Raw genomic sequence first — 25,677 nt, forward strand, 5'->3', positions numbered from 1 at the left:
AATATTTTCTTTCAATGCATGAGGAAGTATCAGTGAAGATTTTACATTATTATTGTAAATATATTTAAGATGATAAATACCAAGTATGGATAATAGAGACCATGCAGCTCAACACCCTAAAGCCTATGCTTAATACTAACCCTTTAATTGAACATGCTGGCTTGGGCTGTAGCCTCCAGGATTTTCCATCTGTGGATCTGTCTAAGGGTTGTCTCCAGGGGCAAAGTGCATCGCCCTGGATCATAAGGGCCATGCCAACAATATGTAAATTTGTTAACTTGAATCATTGTCTAAATTGCATGCATTATACGTACAAATTTTAACATGTAAAAAAGACTGGGACAACCCTGGAAGCAGAGAAGCTGTGCAACCTCGTGTTCTGTGAGTGGGGATGTTTCTCAGTTGTTTGTAACTCCTCAAGAGTCTGCCACTTTTGTTATTAGATTTTGCATTGGTATCATGTGGGCTTATTTTCTGAATATTACAAAATCTTGTTTGGTATTGATTAAAGGCTGATATAGTCTGCTAACCTCTACAGTGTATTGATATTTGGTTGTTTGTTTGTCATGTGGTTTTATCAGTAACACTTGATTCGATTTTGTTGCTGCTCAGTGCTTAAATGATTGATTGGATTTGTGTATGTACTAATGATATGAACGAGAAAAATTATTAAACACTGAAAATGCGTTTGAGGGGTGTCTGCTACCTGCAAAAAAAAAAAAAAAAAAAAAAAGAATTGGCTATACCCAATTGGATTATACACATGTCTTCACCTCAAAGAAATGAAGGAACAGGGAGAATCTCATACAACACTTACCTTACCCTATTCCTTAACCTTAACCACAATTTTTTTCTGTTAGCTATATGAATATCAATTTATTTCCCTTATTTCCTTTACTAATTAGTTAACACAGTTAATTGCATGTTCATAGAGTAGCATGTAGAGCTGCACATGATGGTAGACTAAATTTTATGTATAATTTTTGGTGTATTGGCTCAAGCTCCATTGATGACATTCTTATTAAAACAGACACCGACTAATTTACTGGTGTTCAGAAATTATTATAACTTCGGAATATTTATGCAATATTATTGTGCTTAATTATAATTTTATTTTGCTGTAATAGCACAATATAGCAGAAAATGCAATGTATTTTCTTAATTACTACCTATGTAGATTGAATCTGGTCTCATTGTGTGGCATCTTAGTAACATACTTTGTTAGAAATATAGTAGTAGTGAATTGTAGTTTTTTCTGAAACCTGCGCTTCAGTCACTTATATTATATCTATGACTAAGTAATTATGACACTCGGGTGCCACTCAGGAAACCTGAGATCAAATATCCAAGGTGACTATTGGGGAAATATTGTATGTACAATATAAAGTAATAACTAAATTAACAGTGTAATGTTACACTGGGAAACTAAAATAAAACTGCATTGGAAAAGAAAAGAAAAGGTGAGAGAATTTCTTTTTTTTTTTTTCATTACTGGGACCCTAATCATCAAAAGGGTGTCTCAAATAGTTATATTAACAAATATGAATATATATATATATATATATATATATATATATATATATATATATATATATATATATATATATATATATATATATATATATATATATATATATATATATATATATATATATATATATGTCGTACCTAATAGCCAGAACGCACTTCTCAGCCTACTATGCAAGGCCCGATTTGCCTAATAAGCCAAGTTTTCATGAATTAATGATTTTTCGACCACCTAACCTACCTAACCTAACCTAACCTAACTTTTTCGGCTACCTAACCGAACCTAACCTATAAAGATAGGTTAGGTTAGGTTAGGTAGGGTTGGTTAGGTTCGGTCATATATCTACGTTAATTTTAACTCCAATAATTTATTTTTTACCTCATACGTAATGAAATGGGTAGCTTTATCATTTCCTAAGAAAAAAATTAGAGAAAATATATTAATTCAGGAAAACTTGGCTTATTAGGCAAATCGGGCCTTGCATAGTAGGCTGAGAAGCGCGTTCTGGCTATTAGGTACGACATATATATATATATATATATATATATATATATATATATATATATATATATATATATGTATATATATATATATATGTATATATATATATATATGTATATATATATATATATATATATATATGTATATATATATATATATATATATATATATATATATATATATATATATACATATATGTTTTATTTAAACTTTGTTACAAAAAAGGAGTTACAGAACTTTGTTACAATATATATATATATATATATATATATATATAATAATATGATAGTGTCAGACCACGGAGGAAGAATTGAAATAGGAATTTCCTTAAGTACTTTCGTATATAATTAATACATCTTCAGAAGGGTACTATTAACATCTTCAGACCCTTCTGTAGATGTTTTATTAAATATGAAAGTACCTAAGGAAATTCCTGTTTCAATTCTTCCTCCGTGGTCTGACACTCACATTTTTCATCACGTTAATTTTCGTGATTTACACACATACACACACAACACACACAGACAACACACACATACTGTATGTGTATGTATGTATGTATGTATGTATGTGTATATATATATATATATATATATATATATATATATATATATATATATATATATATATATATATATATATATATATATATATATATATACACAAACACACACACATAAATATTATATGTGTGTGTGTGTGTGTAAATCACGAAAATTAACACGTGATGAAAAATGTGAGTGTCAGACCACGGAGGAAGAATTGAAACAGGAATTTCCTTAAGTACTTTCGTATATTAATACATCTTCAGAAGGAATAGGAATGAGAATCCATTCCTATTCCTTCTGAAGATGTATTAATACGAAAGTACTTAAGGAAATTGTTGTTTCAATTCTTCCTCCATGAAATAAATATATATATATATATATATATATATATATATATATATATATATATATATATATATATATATATATATATATATATATATATATAATATAAATTCATTTAAATTTCTGAGAATAATTTTGATGAAGTATGAGTCTCAATACACAAAATTTACTCTAAGTTGTTCTTTCCTGTATACATTCCCATGAACTTGACCTTCCATGAATAATCCTGTTAACCCCCTCTACTCTGACACATCCTCTTCCATCTTCCCTTGGCCGGTGGGAAGGTTTTGAAATGCAGTTTTTCATATGAAATGGTAGACTTTGGTAATATATTTACCTAAACTAACACGGGTGTAAATATTAGTGGCGTATCCTCTCCCATCCTAACCTTTCCTAACATTCAAACCTAGCAAAGTTTGTGGGAATAGCAGCTATGGGAATAGAACTATTATTTTTAATTTATTTCCTTTTTCTTTCTTTCTTTGGGATTGCATGTGTAGTAATTGCTTGATATTATATTAGATTTCTTAGAAATATTTTTTCTTATATTTGCTGTAATTTGTTTGTGATATATATGAAATATAATTTAATTATGAAATAAAGATTTTAGAATGGGCAATTTTAGTTCATGAAATACTGTATAAATAACAAAGTTCATCATTGCTCTTAATGAAGCCCAGTGCCAAAATTTTGAAGAGGTAAAAAACAAGTTTCAAGTGTTATAGGCATTCTGTTTTTTTCTTGATTATTAGAAGAAAATAGTAATTATAATACTTGAGACATTTATAACACTTGTTGAACATTTAATCTGACAATGTGTATGATCTTGGCAGTACCACCACGTTGGATTGTGGAGCCCACAGATAAGGCATTTGCTCTGGGAAGTGATGCCAGGTTAGAATGTAAAGCTGATGGATTTCCTAGACCTTCTCTTGGATGGAAGAAAGCTGCAGGTATGACTGACTTAAATGTTAACAAATAATGGGATTTACAGTGCCTTGTCTTAGACCCCATTTCAACTCCATTATTTTTGCAAATACTGTATAAATTAGAAGGGGAAAAATCCTCCTAAGATTTTTCCCATCAGTTAAATATTTGTTATGTAGATATATTGTTGAAGAGTTACATTGTATGCCTAATGCTAAGTAATTTTTATAGATTGCAGTAATGTATATCAAATTTAGGAATATTTAACCATGTGTTTAGATTAATATTATACCATTTATTGCTTAGATGATAGCTAGTGATACAGTATTTAATTTTCAACCAGGTCGTACTCCTGGAGATTATCGTGACCTTGGTGTTAGTAATCCCAATGTGAAGGTGACTGATGATGGCACACTGCAGATTGGCAACATTCAAAAGTCTCATGAAGGATACTACTTGTGTGAAGCCAACAACGGAATTGGTGCTGGTCTTTCAACAGTTATCTACGTAAGGGTCCAAGGTCAGTAGAAGTTAATTTGTTAATTTTTATTATACCCCTGCCCCTCCAAAATTTTGTAAAGGCTTCCCTTAGATTTTGTTTAGGAATTAATAATAAAACTAGTATTTTAACCTATAAAAGCTAATTTTAAATATTGTAAAGCTTAGTTCTCTGGATGTTCCTTACTTGCAAGGGTGGCCTACAAAAGATTCACCATACATTACACAAATTTTACATACCAGTTTTATATGCTTTAAAACATAAATTGTTATTTGTTTTCAATGAGCAGCATGAATGTTTGGAAAGGTTAAGAGCACCTCATTAAGAATATCGAAAGCGGCTCCCAGAAAATTATTGCTGTGGAAGAAAGGCCATCCCAAAAATGTAATGACAAATTAATGTGTAGACAAAAGAGTGACAGACGAGCTTTGCATTACAGAGAAACATTTTGTATAATTAAAAGTTTGTAATTTACGTTACTTATAGCATAGTAAGGTGCCAAATTTAACATGTGACAGATTGAGATTTGTAACCAAGATAGTAACCCAGCAGACTCTAAACATTATTAATAGTGATTCAGTGTTGAATCAGTATCACTCAAAACTCAAGTCCCTCTTGGAAAGTGTTTTAAATGTTGCACTCTGCAGATTACTATTGTGAGTAATAAATTCATTTAATCATTTAGTAGCTCAATCAACAAATAATGGAAAATAGATGTAGTCTGACACCCAAGAACCTCCTGTCTCCTCCCAATCCTTTAGCTGGTACTGAAGTATATACATATAACAACGATAGAACAAATTATAAAATAAAGAGGTAAAGATGTGGGAAATACACACTCATGAGAAAATATAAAAATATACTGTAAAAAAAAGGCTCCAAGTATAGATGAAAAATCACCTGACTGAGCAAGATACTTGGTCTCTTCCCTGTGCAAGTGTCCATCTCTCCAGTGAGCATAACTAAATTTCATCCTAATCATTGTTACATTCATATCTTTGACAAAGGGGAGATCTTTTCAAGCTGCATTCACTAAGCCATGAATGGAGGAAGGGAGAAGCTGGAGAATTCTCAGTCAAGCCCATAATGAACACTGGAAGCCAAATATTGATCTGCTAAACTGATAGTTAACTTCCTGCCAGCTTAGTCCAAATGTCAAAACTAATGCTGTCAACAGAGGCACCTGGGGAATTTCAATTTCATCTCGGCTCATTCCTATAGAGGCACATTGTAAGTCATGAGAACAGGTAAAGAAAATATGAGAGTGCTCAAAGACTTTAACCAAGTTGAAGAGTGGAGTCAGAAGGGGCCAGAGTGGGCATAGATACTCCAGTATTAAAGTTTCAAGCATCTTGCCTGAAAAATTGAACCAATAATGACACACCAGAAGAGTTTAGGCTTGGAAACAGTAGTCATCTAAAGAATAATATAGAAGTTGCAATAATGCAGTACCATGTACAAGTGTAGCCAGATGTAGATCAGTTGGTGGATGAAAGAGTAGTCCCATTACATTTTCCTCTGTAACAGTTCCATAAGTAACAGATATCAACTAATCTGCTACTTAATTAAATGAAGGTTGACGCCTCTCTAAAACATGATTTTTTAAATGTTTTGTTGAAGAACTTATAAAATTGCTGTCATTGTATCCAACCCATCCACCTGTTTAGACAGAACTCTTTGTAACTATGTGGGCCATCGTGCATATGTACATACATGTAATAGACAATTAGATAGTTGAATTTGGTACTATTCACTTTATAGAGTCCAGAGAAAATTAAGCAAAAAACCAAACGTAAATATTCTTAGGCCTAGTATAGCCCATATATATACTATTATGCCTAGGAAGGTTAGGTTAGGTGAAGTTTGCAACATCAGTACCAAACCTTTTCTGGTTTGCTCAAATTCATTGGTACCAATTTCTACTTTCTAATTGCTTTTTACGTCAATATACTGTATGTACAATGGTCCTCATCATTACCATAAATACTACTTAAACAGGAGGATGGGCTGTTGTATCACGTTCAATATCATCACTGTTGACTACAGGTTAAGGATTTGTTTGGAAGTGTTTCATTAATTAACATGTATAAATTTGCATAAGCTCTTATTCTGATGCGCATATCTTTTAAGCTTGTATTAAGATATTAAATATTAAGCTTGGTAAGATATTAATTGGAAAATAAGCTTTCTCAGAAACATATGTGGAGGAATATGCATAAGATTGTGAAAATTGATGTTAAAGATACAAAATTAGTATATGAACTCAAAATCTAAATAAAAGACATAATGTCATATAAAAACTGAATCTCTCCCATATCTATTTTACTTAGTATAGAAATTTAATAAGCAAAATTTACTTAATCTACAGTATATAGTTTTCCAAAATTGGAAAATTAATTTTTATTTACCTATGCAGCTCCACCTCAGTTCAAGATTCAGTACAGAAATCAGACTGCAAGCCGAGGAGATGATGCTGTACTTGAGTGCGAGGCTGAAGGCGAAACTCCCATTGGTATTCTGTGGAGCAAGAACAAACACAGCATTGAACCATCCAATGAACCAAGGTAATTTACACACACACACACACACACACACACACACACACACATACATACATACATACACATATTTTATTTATTTATTTATTTATTTATTTATTTATTTATTGCGTGAACTGTCCCAGTTCATTCCCATGTCCACAGAATAGACGATCGATGCCGACTCGTTCCGTTGGCTCTTCCAGACGTTCGGGCCTCCGGAAGTGGATCTCTTTCTGTCAGAGTGGTCAAGGTGTCTCCCGGTATACGTGGTTACCTATACCTCTTTCCCTCCAGTTCAGCTGTTGCTCCAAGTCCTGGCTCACTTGGAGATTTACCAGGGAAGAGTAGTCCTCTTGGCCTCTTGGTGGCCAGCTCAGCCTTGGTTTCAGGTGCTGCTTGCTCAGTGTTCGAACCCGGGGGTCTTCCCGTGGCTCCGCCTCTTTCACGAGATCGGTCCTGCCCATTATGAGACTGGTTCGCTCTTCTCCTTGAGTCTTCATGTCTAGTCTTTCTGACTCGAGTTTATCAATATTTGTATGGGGCGTAGGTGGCTTTGTTACTGGTCTTCCATCTGCATGCTTCGTCTCAGCGGCAGTATGTTTCCTGGTGGTCCTTCCAGTTTTTCCTATCACTGCGTAGGTGTACTTCGGTCTCTAATAGGGTTGTTTTGTCCTTCCTGTCGTGGTTGTTTCAGGATCGTCATTTTATGCCGAATACTGTCGCCTCCTATCGTGCGGCACTGGTGTAGTCGCACCAGCTTGCGTTCGGTATTGATGTTACGTCTGCTCCGTTGTTTCACCTCTGGCCTGCTCATGCGTTGCCTGAGCCCTCCTGGTCCTTGGACCGGATGCTCTCTTTCCTCTCTTCTCCTCGGTTTGTGGTGACCCCCTTCGGTTCAGGATTGTTTTTCCAAGGCTCTTTTTCCTGTTGGCATTGGCCTCTGGGGGTCGGGTCGGGTCAGGGAGCTTCACACCTTTTTATGTTTTTTAATTAAATCCATACTAAATTTAAAATTTTTAAACTGTTTTGAATTAAAAATATGAAAGAAAATCTGGAGGCAATAGTGCACAAAATGGTTATAGCCACGCTACAGTGCATTATGATCTCAATTTTACCCTGTGTATAAGTGGTGGGTATTAAATCCTACCATATAGAACTGAGAGTCATCTGTATCATTTTTTATCAAATTTACTGTGCAGGATTAGAGTTCTGAACACAACATTTATTTATATAAGTACCAGATTTGTATGTGAAGAAGATATCCTAATTGTTATAGATGTTTCTTCTTATTACACTATAATGGAATATCTGAAAGCTATGGAGGTTTGTTGTTTACACATATGTGATCTGTATATATAAGGACTTGTTTTATCTAGGTACACAATTCGTGAAGAAATGCGAGGTGGTGGTGTTCACAGCAGCCTCAGCATTAAGACAACCGATCGATCAGACTCTGCTGTGTATACCTGTGTGGCAACTAATGCTTTTGGAAGTGCTGATACCAACATCAATCTTATCATTCAAGGTATGGATAATTTTTGATATGTTGAAATATATAAATTTGGTGATTTTATTGTATGTGAGTATTTAAGATTATTTATTTAGTCACTTTTCTGTAATATTACTTACTAGTTATGTATGCATCAGATTTGCGGATGATAAAATGTAGTGTAAATTATGATATACTGTTCTTGAATTAATAATTTTTTTCAATTGCAGTACACTAGAATATATCACTTGACATAGGCAGTGTTTAGAGGTGCACAGCTGCTAGGCAATAGCTGCTCTTAGTGTAGATTTCTGTCCTCATTAATGAACAAGGAATGTGCAAGGAATACAATTATTTTCAATGTTAATTTTTAATATTGAGATTACCAACATAATAATTAGGAATAATAGTTGATTATTATCATAACGTGTTCTTAGTTTTAAATACTTGAACATTCCATATGCAGTACTAATTCAAGTTCCTATAAAATCCACAGAACATCCAGAACAGCCTAACAGTTTAAAGGTTTTGGATAAGAGTGGTCGCTCTGTGGAGCTTTCCTGGACGCCTCCCTATAATGGAAATTCTCCCATCACTCGTTACATTGTAGAATATAAGCTTAGCCGCCGTAAGTATCAAGATGGTTCTTATCAATGTTAATAGTTATTAAATCTGTAGATGACTTAAAATGTTAAATACAATTACATATAAAAGAGAAATATTTATCATAATGAATGAGAAATATACGCATGTATATATTTCTCATGTGTATACAAGGAAATAAGAAATATTTCCTTCAATATTGTACACCTAACCTTTGTTGGACTAGAATATTTTTTTCGGTAAGTAATCGTGTACATTTCCCAGAGTTTTATTTTTAAGCATTTGATGTACTTTATTTTTGTTAAATACTGTACTGAGAGGCTTCTTCATAAGTTAATATTTTGGCACATATCTGTATATTTTGAAATATCTGCAGGAAACTGGGATTCTGATGGTGAACGCATGATGGTGCCTGGTGACCAAAACATGGCTGCTGTGTTAGATCTTCGCCCAGCTACAACATACCATCTTCGCATTGTTGCAAGAAATGAGATTGGCGACTCTGATCCTTCTGACACTGTTACAATCATTACTGCTGAGGAAGGTGAGATATGGTCTGTTTTGCAGTGAACACACATTATCATTATCCTATTTTCAACATTCATGAGGTGAGAATTTCCTGTCCTTTATAGCAGGTGATACTTTTGTTTCTTTTCTCCTCCTGGGGATTATTGAACAATATTTCAGGAACTCCTCACTGTATTGACTTGAAAATTAAATTACCGTACTTAAATTTGAGCCTTCAAGTATGGATGATATTGAAATTCAGCAAAGATTAACAGCATATTATTATAATAAGAATAACAGCTTATTTGGCTTTGTTTCCATATAATATCTTTAAAATCCTCATTATGTTGACTTCAAGCTCAAGCTATACTATATTAAAACTAACATGTCTTTCATAATTGGGCAGTGTAACCTAATAGTTACCTTAACTCGAGTTAGTTCTGAGAATCACCATCTGTCACCGGGTATCTGATTAGGCCCGCTGGTTGGCAGTTTGGTTAACTCGGCTTTTGGACACTCCTACATGCAATCTGATGTAGAAAATACCTCCTAGGTGATGGTACCCTTTAGAGATGTTAATTAAGTTCCCTTATGGATTAAGAAAGAGGTCAGTTAGTTATGCTCCTTATATTTAAAGCGAGGGTGTTGAACAGCCTTGGATCTTTAATATTTATAAAACTGTCTCCTAAGAGTGCATATTACTCCCCTAGTTTTCAATGGGACTATTTTGCATTTGGTTATGTTTCATGGAATCTTAAGGAAATGTTTCGTTGAGCAGATTTTGAATGAGCTCCTCTAATATTTTTCATCTGCAATATATTATGAATCATTCCTTCCTGTGCTGCAGGGTGATACCTGTCTGACCCTAGTGCATTTGTTGAACCTAGGTTCACCAGTTGTCTCTACCTTCTCTTCAGCAATTACTATTCTATGTAACTTGTGGTTGTCCATCATCTCATACCTATAGTCTCCACCCTGGTTCTGTTTTATAGACCACAACTTGTACTGTACTCATAATATTCATAGTACTGTACTGTATAATTTTTTCACTCCTATGTTCATATCCTGAAATATGCAATTCCAAGAATACCTCTCTTAATTGGCTATAATTAAAACATATCTAGTTATTACCATGTAATCACTTCTCATGATTCAACACTATCCTTTCTGGGGAAGCCCCCATGGTGGCTTCCTGTAGTTATCTCACCAAGATTGCTCTAATCTACCAGTCACATCAGTTGCACAAGTTCACCAGGAGCCAAAACCTAGTCTCATGAATTGAAAGTAATGAAAAAGGCATTTCATTACTTTCAATGCTGGGTTTTACTAGTTCAGTATTGTCATTATTATTATTTAGTTATTTATAATGCATCATATAGTTTTATGGTGGTTCTAGTGTCACTTTCAAATTCCTATATACAACATGTCATGGTGAAGATATATTACTGTTCACCCAACCCATACACATGAAATTAAATGAAAGTGATGATGCTTTAGTCCATTCTAGACTCTCATCAAGTCATGACAAAAAGAAGAGTGGGAGAGTCGCCTTTCATTTCATTTCATATGTGCAGGTTAGATTATTTTTTTCTGCCACATTATTGTGACTTATTCTCTGTTCATGTATTATGTTTATTTGTAATTTCTGCAGCTCCCAGTGGTCCTCCTCGTGACCTCAAGGTTGAGGCTGTAGATCAGAGTTCTCTGCGAGTCACATGGAAGCCACCTCTGAAGGAGGAGTGGAACGGTGATATTCAGGGTTACCAAGTAGGCTATCGGCTTGCATCATCTAACAATTCTTACGTTTATGAGACTGTTGAATTTAGCAAAGAAATGGGCAAGGAACATCATCTCGTCATTTCTAAGCTTAAGTAAGATTTGCTTATATTATTTTTAGTTAGATTTTAATTCTTTGATCATTTTTGGAAAATTAATTTTCATTTTTGATAAATACAGGATTAGTAATTAATGTGCAATTAATTATTAATAAAAAATTGATAATTTAAAAAAAATGAACTGTTAATTCAAATACAGTACTGATTTTTTTTGCAAATTTTGATTTGTTCCTCTATTTTTTACACTTTTCATCTAATAATGCATCTAATATTTTGTTTTCTTAAAGATTAAAATTAAATGCAAACGCTTTCATCTACTAACAGATTGATTCTTTTGTAGTGTCTACACTGAATATGCTGTGGTTGTATCTGCTTTCAACAAAATTGGACAGGGACCAAAAACTGATGAAATTCGAGCTTACACTGCCGAAGGCACACCCCAACAGCCCCCCCAGGATGTAACTTGCACTACCCTCACATCCCAGACCATCAGAGTATCCTGGTCCTCTCCACCACTTGAAACTGTGCAGGGAGTCATTAAGGGTTACAAAGTTATTTATGGACCCTCTGACACCTGGTATGGTAAGTTACTATTTGTAAGAATATATTAGCATACAATGAATATTTTGCCATAAATTTAGTTTTAAGGACAACAGTTCCTATTTTTTTATTTCATAAAAATAGATAGAACACCGAGTATGATTAAATATTATGTTCCAGAAGCAAGTGTTTAGTCTTAGAGATTACTTATCGTCATCTCTAGCCTTTGCCATTGTTTTTTGCTTAGGAAGAAAACTCTACCTTCCAGAGAGGTCCGTTGTTGGTCACCCTTAGTTTGTCCTGCTGGGAGTTTCCCATACTTTGTGCCCTGTGACCGTTGTGTGCTGTTATTTGTATACTATTCACACTTTTTTGTGAGGATGCCTTGGATCTTTATAAGTGCAAGAGCACACTGATAAATTTCATATATTTCTGTTATTTTCTTTAGATTTGTAGGGATTTTGGATGATTTTAGGTGTAATTTTGTTAAGCACTTATGAAAAACAAAATGACCTAGTAGAAAACAGAATGTAAAAATAAGCAAAAATATTTTTTCTATGGAGTAGAGTACAGTAACTGTTATCACTTTAAAGGTTACATCATCAGTTATCATGGTTTCATTCATTTGTCAAAAACAATCAAGCAAAATTAAATTATGTTTTAAATTAGTGTATAATTGTTATGTATAATATTGTCTGAAGTAACTATAAAAAACTTCTATCATTTCAGAGCCATGTTTTTGTTCTTTGAATCAGTATTTAAAATCTACTATATTTTTAAAGCAGTTAAATTGAATTTGTTTCCAGATGAAGAAAGCAAAGACACCAAGATCACTGGGTCCACAGAAACTCACCTTCATGGTCTTCAGAAGTACACTAACTACAGCCTCCAGGTCCTAGCCTTCACATCAGGTGGTGAAGGAGTTCGCTCACAGCCAATTCACTGTCAGACTGATCAAGACAGTAAGTATTATGTTCAATGTGTTCCCTTTACTAAGAAGCCTGTGACCATGTACTCTCTCAGGTAATTGACTGAAATGGCATTCAAAAGGAATGTTGTATGTAGTCTTCTTGTAAAACCATCTAGGACATGATGTAGCCTGAATCCCTGAACACAAACATGAAAATTACTGGAGTTATATTGTGGATAATGCCTAGACTGTGGATAATGCCTTTTAGAGAATAATATTACATTAATTAAAACTTTGTTAATAAGTTCTTAATTAGAAGATTTATATGATTTATAGGTATCTTCATTTTAAGAAATTCCATGTATTTACCTGATACCTACCACCTGTTGTGGATGCTTTTGCTACTAGAGCTGAGGAATGTGGCCTCCTTATCTCTGTACAGAAAACTCGTGCCCACATTCCGTATGGTATTCCACCAGCCAATTATCATATAGATGGGCGAGCACTTGAGAACTGCGAGTCGTACAGATACCTTGGTGTCCCCATTAACGACCCGGGGTACCTTTCTTCCCTCAAGAGGAGATTGTGGGAAAGATTAAAGCCCTTGCGGGTCCTTGTTGGTGTCAATCATGGAATTAACGTGAGACTTGCTAGAATGTTTTATGTATCATTTATACGCTCTGTGATTGACTACAATGCTCTACATCTCACACTGTATACAGACAAAGAGCTGAAATCTCTTGAAACCTTGCAAAATGAAGCTATACGTCTCATCCTTGGGGCTCTAAAGTCCACAAGAATAGTTAATATGAGAGCAGAGTTAAAATTACCTACTATAAGTGAGAGAATTTTGTCTATTAGCACAGTTTTCAGCGTTAAGGCATTGAGTAGATCTCGGCAACACATGAAGTTCCAAGCTATACTTTCTAATATGCTACACTCACCTGAGGTCTATAGAAGAAGAACGAAATCTGATTATGCATTTTGGTTCTACAAGGTAACCAACTCCATCAAAATATTAAATATGTACCCAACTCAATTAATGATTAATCAACCCATTCCTCCATGGGATAACTGGGATCTATCAGTTGATTTTGTAAATGCGCCCAAGAAAGATAGTGTGCACTCTACACTCTTTTACAGTTAACACTGAAAAGCATCACTGAGAGTACTCAGGGTATGGGTAACGATGTGTATCAGTGCTATACCGACAGTTCTGTAGAAGAAGGTGGACGATGTAGTGGATGCGCATGTAATATTTTTGAACAATCTTCTCTCGTACATACAGCAATGAAGCGCGTCAATGACTGGGCAAGTACAACTCAGACCGAACTTGCAGGCATATACCTTGCCACTGAATTTTTAAAGGACAAGGATAATTTTTAAAGGATAAGGCAGTGGACTTATATACTGTGACTCGCAGAGTGCACTCCTGGCAGTGAACGCACATAGTAGTAACACCCAGAAAATAGTCAGTGATATTCGAATGAATGTTTTAGCTGCTAAAGAAAACAGATTTGAAATTAAATTCCTATGGATACCATCACATGTTGGCATCTCAAGGCATGACACTGTTGAAATGCTGTAGAAGACAGCCTGTAGAAAACCAATAGTAGAAATTGATATGGGTGTTTCATTAGCAGTGACAAAGAGAATACTTAAACAAATATCTAATGAAGATCTCACCGACCTAACAAATTCACAAAGACCTGAAAGTTGTAGCATTAAATATTATGATAGATATCGTGAGGAGACATTCACATATGGGACTAATGGAGCAAGAACTCGGCAATGTGATGTTATAGTGGCCAGAATACGTCTGGGATATAGACGTATCTGGCAGCTTTCTCAAAACCCAAATGTTGAGTACACAATGTGTCAACTTTGTGAAAGAGAAAACATACACTCACTTGAACATTATATTGTAGAATGTCCCATATTGACTGACTTTTGCCCTCCTGGGCTGAGGTATGCTGAACTCTGTAACTACTACATGAGTACTGGAACACTTGATGATATATTGGACTTGTACCCTAGATTGACCCATGTAATGTGTCACTTATACAATGTATGTATGTGATGTAACTATATAACCTGAGCTTGTAAAAGCACCTTAATCACCTTCAGTGATTAAGTGCTTAATTTCACACTAGTTTCTCTATCAGCTATCTCACCCTGTCAGAGTAAAAGAGACAAATGTATGTGTATGCATGTGTGTGTGTATATATGTATGTATATGTATGTGTATAAAGTATATGTGAAAACTGATCAGAATTACATTTCACCTTTGTAAATGCACATTAATGACACTATGTAAAAGACACATCGAACACTTTTACGTAGGGCATACGTAAATCTGTGTATCTATGTATTTACGTATGCAGGTTAGCTTAGCATTTTAAAAGCACCAAATCACCTTCTGTGGTTGATTGTTCAATAAATCCCTGAAGTATATGTTTAACAAATTTCTAACCCTGTCCATGGAGGACAGAAGAAAATGTATATATGTTGGTTAGCATTGTATATGTGTGGCCACGTCTGTGGTAGAAAAAAAAAAACTGTTGTGGAAAATAACAAAAATAAATATCTTTCAGTTCCTGAATCACCTACATCTGTCAAGGCTTTGGTTATGTCTGCTGATTCAATCCTGGTATCTTGGCTACCACCTGAGCGCCCCAATGGAATCATTACTCAGTACACTGTTTATTACAAAGAGCATGGCAAGAGTGATGTTGAGGTGAGTTTTTTGTAATAAAAAAAATGTTTTTTGCACATATAGAATTGGCAGCATAAAGACATTCTGGCTATTAGGTATGGCATATAATATATAATATGTATTTACAGAGGACCACTTGCTTTGTGAACCCCTTGGGGATGAGATCCGTTGGTTACCGTGTAAGTTCGTATACGAGAAATGTAGGAAAAATTAAACGAGAAATGTAGGAAAAAATAATAAACGAGAAATGTAGGCAAAAAACATCTAGGGGAAAAAGTTGACAGGTTCATAGTATATATGTGACAGTATTTTGTTCATACTCACCAATAAGAGAAGTCGATCCACTTGTTATGTTGATGATTATTGTTGATGGAATATAGTTATTTACATGGAAGAGGTGGTGGTGGATGTTGATGGTGTTGGGCTGACTGAAGAGGAGATTAAAAGTGATAAGGTAAACCTCAGATGTTGATGCATTTAGGTCAACATGTGATGAGTCAGGTGCAGGTAAAGCAATGCGAGTTTTAGTATCAGGTCTTAATACAAATGTAAAATGAACTTTTGTAGCATTAATTTGTGAACTTCCTCCCCTAGTGAAGAAAAATATAAGAAAAATAGAGAAGATTGGTACTACAATCAATGATTTCACCCATTCTGTCATATTCAGTAATAAATGTCTACAAGAAAGAGTGCTCCCAAAATATACAAATATATTTTACTTTATATATCTATAGTTTATATATTATTCTGTCAGTTATTCTATTATTTTATTATTCTATCTGTTATTCTATTATTTTTATCTATTATTCAAGACTGTGCAGCAGAAACTTCTTCCATCAACACTAAGCTATGAAGCAACCGGACTAAAGCGCCGTGATGACTATGTGTTTTGGGTAACAGCTTCCACTACTGTTGGAGAAGGAGAAATGTCACAGTTAGTTCATCTGAAGCTCTCTAATAAAGGTAAGTGTTACAATTTAGCCCCATTTTCTGGGGGGAGCTCCGGGGATCCTCCGGGTCTCGCCCAGAAAATGGCGTTTCATTACATTCAACGTGTTAGCGTTCTGTGTTAGCACCTGATTATATCCTCTAATGGTGAGGTGGTAGGTGACATGGATGAATGACATACATGGGGTATTAATGGGGTCCTATGTAGTGGGGTCCTATGTAATGTGGTCCTATATAATGGGGTATTAATGGGGTAGTAAATTAAGAGTGTGACATGTTGGCAGTTTATGTTCTTCTGGTTGCTTCCGTTCCTGTTGCAGGGTCATTCAGTCCTACTTCTGCATTGGCCCCGGGGTCTTGATGTGAGTAGAGTGTAACCATGTATTAGCTGGTTATTGATTGCTGGTCTAGATTTCTTGATATGCAGCACTTCACTGATGTCTACTCTTCTATTGTCATTGTATCTATCAATTATTTTAGTGTTGCTCGTCAAAATATTCCTGGTGATCGTCTCATTGTGTGTGGAGATTATGTTCCTTGATGGAGCCCTCTTGTTTGTGCATTATTAAATGCCTAGAAAGAGATGTTGTCTTGCCTATATACTGAGTTTGTTGGGGCTGACAATCCCCAAGAGGGCACATAAAGGCATAAACAATGTTAGTCTCTTTCAAGGCATTTTTGTTGGTGTCGGGAGAATTTTTATTAGCAGGTTGGTGGTTTCCTACTCTTATAACATATTATTAGTTTTATCTTTTGGTTGACGTTGAACTTTCTGTTGTTTTCAACTAATATATATATATATGTGTTGTTAAATATGACTGAAAAAGTAAGATTAATAATTCTAACACAAATTTTCTCAATATTTCTTATGTTTCTTTTTACTGCCGATGGTAATTGAAAAATCAATTCTCCAAAATTAATTTTTATTTCTAGTCTGATGCAACGCTTGAACACGTTTCGTAATAACGTATTACATTTTCAAAGACTTTAGTTTACACACACACACAACTGTAACCTGAAAACACTTAAGAGTTTTACTAATTCTAACGCTAGAATTCTAGCGCTAAGTCTAACACTAGAATTCTAGCGTTAGAATTAGTAAAACTCTGTTAAGTGTTTTCAGGTTACAGTTGTGTGTGTGTGTATGTGTGTGTAAACTAAAGTCTTTGAAAATGTAATACGTTATTATGAAACGCGTTCAAGCATTGCGTCAGACTAGAAATAAAAATGAATTTTGGAGAATTGATTTTTCAATTACCATCGACAGTAAAAAGAAACATAAGAAATATTGAGAAAATTTGTGTTAGAATTATTAATCTTACTTTTTCTGTCATATTTAATAACATATGTTTACAAGAAATAATAAAAATATACCAAAATATACTAATAAATATACTAATAAATATATATATATATTATTATATGGCGTATATGTACACCATGCGCACCGTGGGACATGTTACTCATGGCGCATATATACGCCATGCGCAGTTTAAGGGTTAAACAGAGGTGTATTCTTGCTCCAACCCTGTTCGGCAACTTCTTCGCGATCCTCGTCAAGCATGCCTTTGGAACAACCACAGAAGGCATCTATCTCCGTACAAGATCTGATGGAAAGCTTTATAATCTATCCAGACTCCGAGCAAAGACAAAAGTACAGATGCGAATCCTCGGGGAGTTCCTCTTCGCCGACGACGCAGCGATCACCACACACACAGCAGAAGGCCTGCAGCAGCTACTCAACCACTTTGCCGCAGCCTGTTCCGCATTCGGCCTGACAATCAGCCTGAAGAAAACACAGGTGATGGTACAAGATGTAAATGAGCTACCCTGTTTAAATATAGCAGACTATGTGCTGGAGGCAGTTCACGAGTTTGTGTACCTGGGCTCCACAATCTCAGACACCCTTTTCCTGCACACTGAGCTCAACAGGCATATCGTGAAGGCCACAACAACACTGGCCAGGCTCACAAAGCGTGTTTGGGAAAATGGCAAACTGACAGTGCACACCTAGGCATAAGTCTACATGGCATGTGTGGTGAGTACACTTCTCTACGGAATAATATGTAAATATATATATGTATGTATGTATGTATGTATGTATGTATGTATGTATGTATGTATGTATGTATGTATGTATTAAAATTATTACAGTTTTAATGTGTAAGTTTCTTTTTAACTTATATTAGTCATATTTTCTATATTTTTCAGTTCCTGCTAAAATTGCATCCTTTGATGATGAATATGTGGCAACATATAAAGAGGATGTGAAGCTTATGTGCCAAGCCGTGGGACTTCCAACCCCTGACATCAGGTAATGATCGCCAAGTAAACCAATGTAACACTTTAGAATTATAATAAATACTTATTATCAATATTTTAACAAAATAATGCTGGCACCTATGGTGAACTTATTATTGTTGATAGCTGTACAGTATGTTTGATTAGATTTTTATTTTGTGTCCTTGATGATATTTTATGGGTATACTGTATTGTGTTTTTTCAGGTTTTACTTGGGATACTCTTTTGTGGTGGTCCTTAGTGCTCTGTTAGCAGCTGCTATTTTCCAGCAATGTAACTGTTTGGCAGCTCCATCCAGGTGCTCAAGTTGCCTCTGGATTTAACTGTGCTGGACCATTATTTATTTGCTGTAACAAGTGCATCAAGTTTGCGGAGGTTCTCCGTTTCTGTCTGGTGCAGATTTTCTCAAGGCAACTGCGAGTTGGTCATGGCTCTATGACAACAAACTCATGACAACAAAAAACTTGTGTTTTTGCCATGTGGTTTTTCTCTGTAGCCATGGGTTTCCAAGCTAATTGCTCCGCTCTAAAACAGAAGGCCAACGGTACACATACTCAAGGATTACAGGATTCAAGGTCAAGTATGACAGGACACCTAAACTTAAATGGTATAGTGACATTGGCAGCAGGTGTGAACATCAGAGTTCAAAAACACCAAATTGCCTTCTGAAAACCTGCACACAGCAGTGTTAGGCACGGCAGTTGGGTGAGAAAACTATAACAACCGGCTAGAATTTGTTGACCTGACCCTTCTCGCGGGAATGAGGGATATTGGCCACCTGGACCATCTCACAAACAAGCAGGTCAGGAACTGGGCAAATATTGCAGCTGAACAAATATCACGACCTCTGGCCTGAACCTCACAACAAAGGAAGGCATGTAATAATAATTGGTTTTATCAAAGACAGGAAGCTTGTGTGTAATTACCTAAGCGTAATTACCTAAGTGTAGTTACAGGATGAGAGCTACGCTCATGGTATCCCGTCTTCTCAGCACTCTTTGTCATATAATGCTTTGAAACTACTGACGGTCTTGGCCTCCACCACCTTCTCACGTAACTTGTTCCAACTGTCTACCATTCTGTTTGCGAAAGTGAATTTTCTTATATCTCTTTGGCATCTGTGTTTAGCTAGTGAAAATCTATGACCTCTTGTTCTTGAAGTTCCGGGTCTCAGGAAATCTTCCCTATCAATTTTATCAATTCCTGTTAATATTTTGTACGTAGTGATCATATCACCCCTTTTTCTTCCGTCTTCTGGTTTTGGCATATTTAATGCCTCTAACCTCTTCTCGCAGCTCTTGCCCTTCAGTTCTGGGAGCCACTTAGTAGCATGTCTTTGCACCTTTTCCAGTTTCTTTATGTGCGTCTTGAGATTTGGGCACCATACAACTGCTACATATTCCGGTTTTGGTCTCACAAAAGTCATGAATGGTTTCTTTAGTATTTCACCATCCATATAATTAAAAGCAAGTTTGAAGTTGGAAAGCGATGCATACCCTCCTCTCACAATGTTCTTTGTGTCTCTCTGGCGACAGTTTACTATTCAAAACCACCCCTAGGTCTCGTTCTTTATTAGAGTTTTATAATTCCAGTCCTCATAATTTGTAAGTTGTGTGATCTATTTTCTCCGAATCCACTTTCCATAACAAGGCATTTATTCACATTGAATTCCATTTGCCACTTTACGCTCCAAGCACTTATTTTATCTAGATCAATTTGAAGAGCATTACAATCATCTGAGCCTCTATCTTCCTCAGTACTGTATCTTAGCATCATCCGCAAACATGTTCAAATAGTTCTGTATTCCTTCTGGTAGATCGTTATGTAGACGTTGAACATAACTGGTGCAAGAACTGAACCCTCTGGTACTCCGCTAGTAACACTCCTCCAGTCAGATACATTGTCTCTGATTACTGCCCTCATGTGTCTGTTAGTTAGAAAGTTTTTCATCCATGTGAAAAGTCTCCCTGTCACTCCTCCAGCATGTTCCAGTTTTCAGAACAGCCTCTTGTGTGGGACTCTGTCAAAAGCCTTTATTTAGGTCCAGATTGACAGTCAACCCAACCACCTCTTTCCTGTATTATCTCTGTGATTCTATCATAAAAACCAAATAGATTTGTTATATAGGATCTCCCTGTTCGAAAACCATACTGTTTGTCCTTATTATGTCATTACTCTCTAGGTGTTCAACCCATTTGACTTTAACTATGTTTCTAGTATTTTGACCACCATGCTTGTTAATGGTACGGGTCTATAATTTAGAGGTTCCTCTCGACTACCATTTTTATAGATTGATACTGTGTTTGCCTTTTTCCATATACAGTATCTGCTAAGATTCATGTGTACAAGCATTGTGTAAATTTTGTCATGCTTATTTTTTTTTTTGTCTTCAGGTGGACAATCCGTGGAGAACCTTTTACCCCCAATGATCGTATACGACTATTGAATGAGGGCTCCTTACTAATCCGTGAAGTTTCACGTGATGATGCTGGAGAATACACCTGCCATGTTGAAAATCCATATGGACAAGATACTGTCACACACACACTTCTCATCCAAGGTAAAGCTTTATTTTTCTTTCAGTAAAGTACAGTTCACTGTGTTTGCTCTGTTTTTAACACTTAAACATTGGGTATCATGAAATTAGATACCTCTCTCATATGTGCATTACATTATAGTAAATTCTTATTATGTGATAGATATGTATTTCAAAAGTAAAGGAAAATACCAACAAATTTTATTCTTTGAGTTAAGCCTGGTGAAGCGCTGACATTGGTAATTGTTTGATATTATATTATTTTTTAAAATCTGTCAACATTATAAAATGTTTTTAATTTTCACTTCTATCCATTATTTCTGATGTTGTGTTCTTTATCATTACTACTATACCTGTAATCACATAATAAAAAATAAATCACATAATAAAAATGGTAACTTATTTTGATTCAGCTGAATATTGGTTTTTATTTAAGTGTACCACAAAAATTGGAATGCATCTGCCAGCGTGACTGAAGTTGTACTAAAATAGTGAACAGCCTCAAGTGATTCTTCATGGGACCAATAATGCTTGTGGGCACCTTGGAATTCAAACACTGGCACAAAAATTAAAGCTTCATGATATGTTGACCAGTGCCCTGTACAGCATGTCATATGATCATGATAAATGTTTAAGGGTTTATACAGTATATTACAACAAAGCTTAATCTACCATATTATAATTAGATTAGAATAAATTTACCATTTCAGTGATGTGTAGTTGCTGGTCTGAGTTGGCTGTATGCATTTTAATTATTTATTTTCATTGTGGCTTAGCTCCTCCTCATCCTCCGGAAATCACACTTCAGTCCACAACCACTAACAGCATTGAGGTGAAAATCAAGCCTTCTGTAATTGATGATACAACTCCCATCCATGGATATACAATTTTCTACAAGCCGGAGTTCAGCAACTGGGAAAGCATTCAAGTTCCATCCTCTACACGAACCTACTCTCTTGAAGGACTCTGGTGTGGATCTCGCTACCAAATTTATGCTTCAGCATATAACAAGTAAGTGTTTTAGATTTTTGCCTCACACCAAAGATATTGTGTTAGGAAAATAATTACAGTAACTCCAAATGCAATGTTTCAAATTTAATAATAAACTTTATTTATGCAGTACAGCAAAATATTTCAATTAACTTTAAAACCTATAAAGTTATTCATCAATGTCTTCATTAGAATTGGAACAGGTGAATCATCTGAGATTCTGAACACTCGTACTAAGGGCAAGAAACCAGAGGTTCCTGAAGTGAATCGCTTCGTCGAGGTTTCCTCTTCATCCATCACCCTACACCTGAATGCTTGGCTAGATGGTGGCTGCCCCATGAACTACTTTGTGGTTGAGTATAAGGCTAGGTGAGTTAATGTTTACTCTTCTTGCTCTTTCTCACTTTGTTTTAGAGTATGAAGATAGGTGAATCAGGTTTACTCTTTTTGTTGTCTTTCACTTTGTAGTAGAGTATAAGGGCAGGTGAGTGACTGTTTATCCTTCTTTCTGGTTCCTGAAGGTACTAGATTGGGACCCTCTTTAATAGGGAAAATCACTTGTATAGGTACACAAGCTACTTTGTGTAGCTTATGGGGTCAACAGCCCTGCAGCCCGGTCACCGACCAGGCCTTCCGGTTGGTCGTCTGGTCAACCAGGCTGTTGGACGCAGCTGCTCACAGCCTTACGTATGAATCACAGCCTGGTTGATCAGGTATTCTTTGTTTGGAGGTGTTTGTCGCATTTTCTCTTGAACACTGTGAGAGGCCAGCCAATTATGCTCCTTACATGTAGCATGAGAGTGTTGAAAAGTTTTGGACCTTTGATGTTGATAGTTCTCCCTTAGGGTACCTATTGCATCTCTGCTTTTCAATGGGGGTATTTTGCACATCCTGCCATGCCTACTGGTCTCATGTGATGTTATTTCTTGTTTAGATTTGGAACCAGTCCCTCTAATATCTTCCATGTGTAGATTATTATGTATCTCTCTTGCCTGCACTCTAGAGAATACAGATTTAGAACTTTTAATCGGTCCGAATAATTAAAATGACTTATAAAGGATCTAGCGGTAAAGGATCTCTGCATCTTGTAACCTTTTTCAGACTTCAACTAAGACATAACAAAATGAGTAACATATCCTAATTGCACGGGCACCAGTAATTTAACATAATCTTCCAGGAAGGTACTGCATAATGTGGCAGGTGTGAGTGTCAGAGAAATTAAAGTTCTAATTGGCACTTTACATTTATTATTTACCAATAGTGGAATTTGACTCTCATGGCAGGCCAAGGAATCAAAGAATTGATCATCCCCAGGTGGCTGACAAAAAATAAGCACCTCGACTCTCCCTGAAAGGAGCTTACAAAATTATAACAGACCTGAGTAGATACAGTATTGGAATTATAAGTGTTCCAAAATATTGAAGGCAGAATATATTGTATAACATGAATAATGATTGTGCCATCTCTTGTAAATTGGAGCCTCACATAGTATGATTCTTGATCCAGTAGAGGGTATGATAAACCATGATACTAAACTAGCATCAAAATCAGTAATGATTCCAAGAGTAATTTGCAATAATGAAGGCAGAACATGTAACATGAATAACAATGCCAACTCCTGTAACAATATAGGAGGCCAAGCTTGCTATTTTAGTTTATATAGAGATTACTTGTCCTAGCTAGCTAATTACATAATATGAAATACTGTTTATCTTACTTGAATACCAAAAAGACATTGATCCTGACACAGAACCTGTCTGATGCCCTATAATTGTCCTAGACACTTATAAGTATGACTGCCATCCTCCACAGTTCTGCCACAAGAGCACATGGGCTCTTGCTACAACCCATGCTGTTCCAACATTTTCTTACTGGTTTTCAATATTTACACTTACTTCTTGAGATATGTGCAGCTGTAAGTTATTCTTTTAATAGTCTACATCCTTTTTCAATGCGGAATGCTTGTTTTAGTCACCATGCCAGCTTCAGAGGTCCATAATAGTTAGTACATATATCCTGCATATTTCACATCCACGAAGACTTATGCACAAACAGCCCATGGCGGGAGATTCAAAATGGCAGGGTGGTTTTGGGAGTAATGTTACTTTTATCTATCTTTGGCCTATATTATGGCCCCTGCCTTACACTACCCCATGAAAGTATTAAACAGGTTAACAATGATGGTATTAATATACCTGTTTAACATATATATGCCACTGAATACTATATTTGTGGAAAATATTTAACACATTCTGTCAATACAGAATGTATTACAGTACTAATTTTGATAACTATATTAAAGTGATTATGAGCACCTTATTAGAATAGGAATAGAATAAAAGCAGACGATGAGTCACAATAAAGTGGCTTAAGATATGAAGACTAAAACACACACCAGAAAATGAGGAGACAACGACTCTACGGTCCATTCTGGACCATTATCACGTCGATTGTGATGAGACGAGAGAGGCACGGGCATTAAGTAAGACAAGAGAGAGGGAAGGAGGAGGAAATCTTAGAGAAAGGTAAGAGCAAGGCAAAAGGTACGGATGGGATAGGTGTAATAAAGGGGTGTAAAGGAGTAATAATAAGTGTAAGAATAGGAACATAAGAAAAAGAGGAGAAAGAAAGAGAAAAAGGATGGGTAGGTCACACTTGTTAGAAAGTTTAGAACATTTGAGTATGTACTGTGAAAGAGAAGAGTCAACAGCAACAAAGCCAGGATTAATGTTCATGTTGGGTAGGTTGTGTATCAGAGTCGATTCGACAAGACGGCGTCTGTGAAGAGTAGAGGCAGGAAAGATTATTTTAGAAGATGACCATACATCGTCGTCTCCTCATTTTCTGGTGTGTGGGTTAGTCTTCATAGAATAAAAGAGTTGGGTAAGGTTATTGAATAGTTTTTTATAGATATTGGTAAATTTGTTCTTGTTTTTCTTATTAGAGGTAAGGTGGGTATAGTACTATACTAAATAATTTGTTATCAGGCATCAAGCTGAGTGGACAATGGCTAGCAACCAAGTGAAGCCTACTGGTAACTATGTGATTATGGAACTGACACCGGCTACTTGGTACAACCTCCGCATATCTGCCCACAATAATGCTGGGGCCTCAGTGGCTGAATATGAATGTGCCACACTTACCCTCACTGGTGGTAAGTGGAATTCTTATGACAATTTTGAGTCTAACCCTCATTTGATAAGATCTCTTATAAGCCTTAATATATTTTCTTCTATGTCCCAGTCATTTTCTGCTTGTTTGAGAATTATTTAACACAAGTTTTTTGACACATTATATACAGTAATATGTCTTTCTCATATAGAATCATATTTAATGTCTCTATTTCGATTGTTTAGGAAGTATATGTGTGAATTATATTATGTGGAATCATGAACTACTTCAAATAAATATCTA

The 25,677-nt window shown here is 35.5% G+C and overlaps 2 protein-coding genes across 2 annotated transcripts in view; both read left to right on the top strand.

Moving 5' to 3' along the window:
- Dscam1 (Down syndrome cell adhesion molecule 1) overlaps window positions 1–25,677 on the top strand; it is a 659,150-nt gene that overhangs the window by 174,697 nt on the left and 458,776 nt on the right. Inside the window, exons 12-17 of the mRNA XM_069321167.1 lie at window positions 3,756–3,875; window positions 4,193–4,369; window positions 6,765–6,912; window positions 8,265–8,413; window positions 8,874–9,005; window positions 9,357–9,524. Coding sequence (XP_069177268.1) covers window positions 3,756–3,875; window positions 4,193–4,369; window positions 6,765–6,912; window positions 8,265–8,413; window positions 8,874–9,005; window positions 9,357–9,524 — 894 coding nt within the window. The remainder of the gene's footprint in view (window positions 1–3,755; window positions 3,876–4,192; window positions 4,370–6,764; window positions 6,913–8,264; window positions 8,414–8,873; window positions 9,006–9,356; window positions 9,525–25,677) is intronic.
- Window positions 17,978–25,551, top strand: LOC138362702 (cell adhesion molecule Dscam1-like). The gene is made up of 6 exons (XM_069321168.1): window positions 17,978–18,474; window positions 18,648–18,750; window positions 21,131–21,297; window positions 22,050–22,284; window positions 22,456–22,632; window positions 25,251–25,551. The coding sequence occupies exons 1-6, from the start codon at window positions 18,468–18,470 to the stop codon at window positions 25,534–25,536; spliced, it is 975 nt and encodes a 324-aa protein (XP_069177269.1). The 5' UTR covers window positions 17,978–18,467; the 3' UTR covers window positions 25,537–25,551.

Source organism: Procambarus clarkii, chromosome 9 (genome assembly GCF_040958095.1).
Source record: "Procambarus clarkii isolate CNS0578487 chromosome 9, FALCON_Pclarkii_2.0, whole genome shotgun sequence".
Taxonomy (NCBI): Eukaryota; Metazoa; Arthropoda; class Malacostraca; order Decapoda; family Cambaridae; genus Procambarus; species Procambarus clarkii.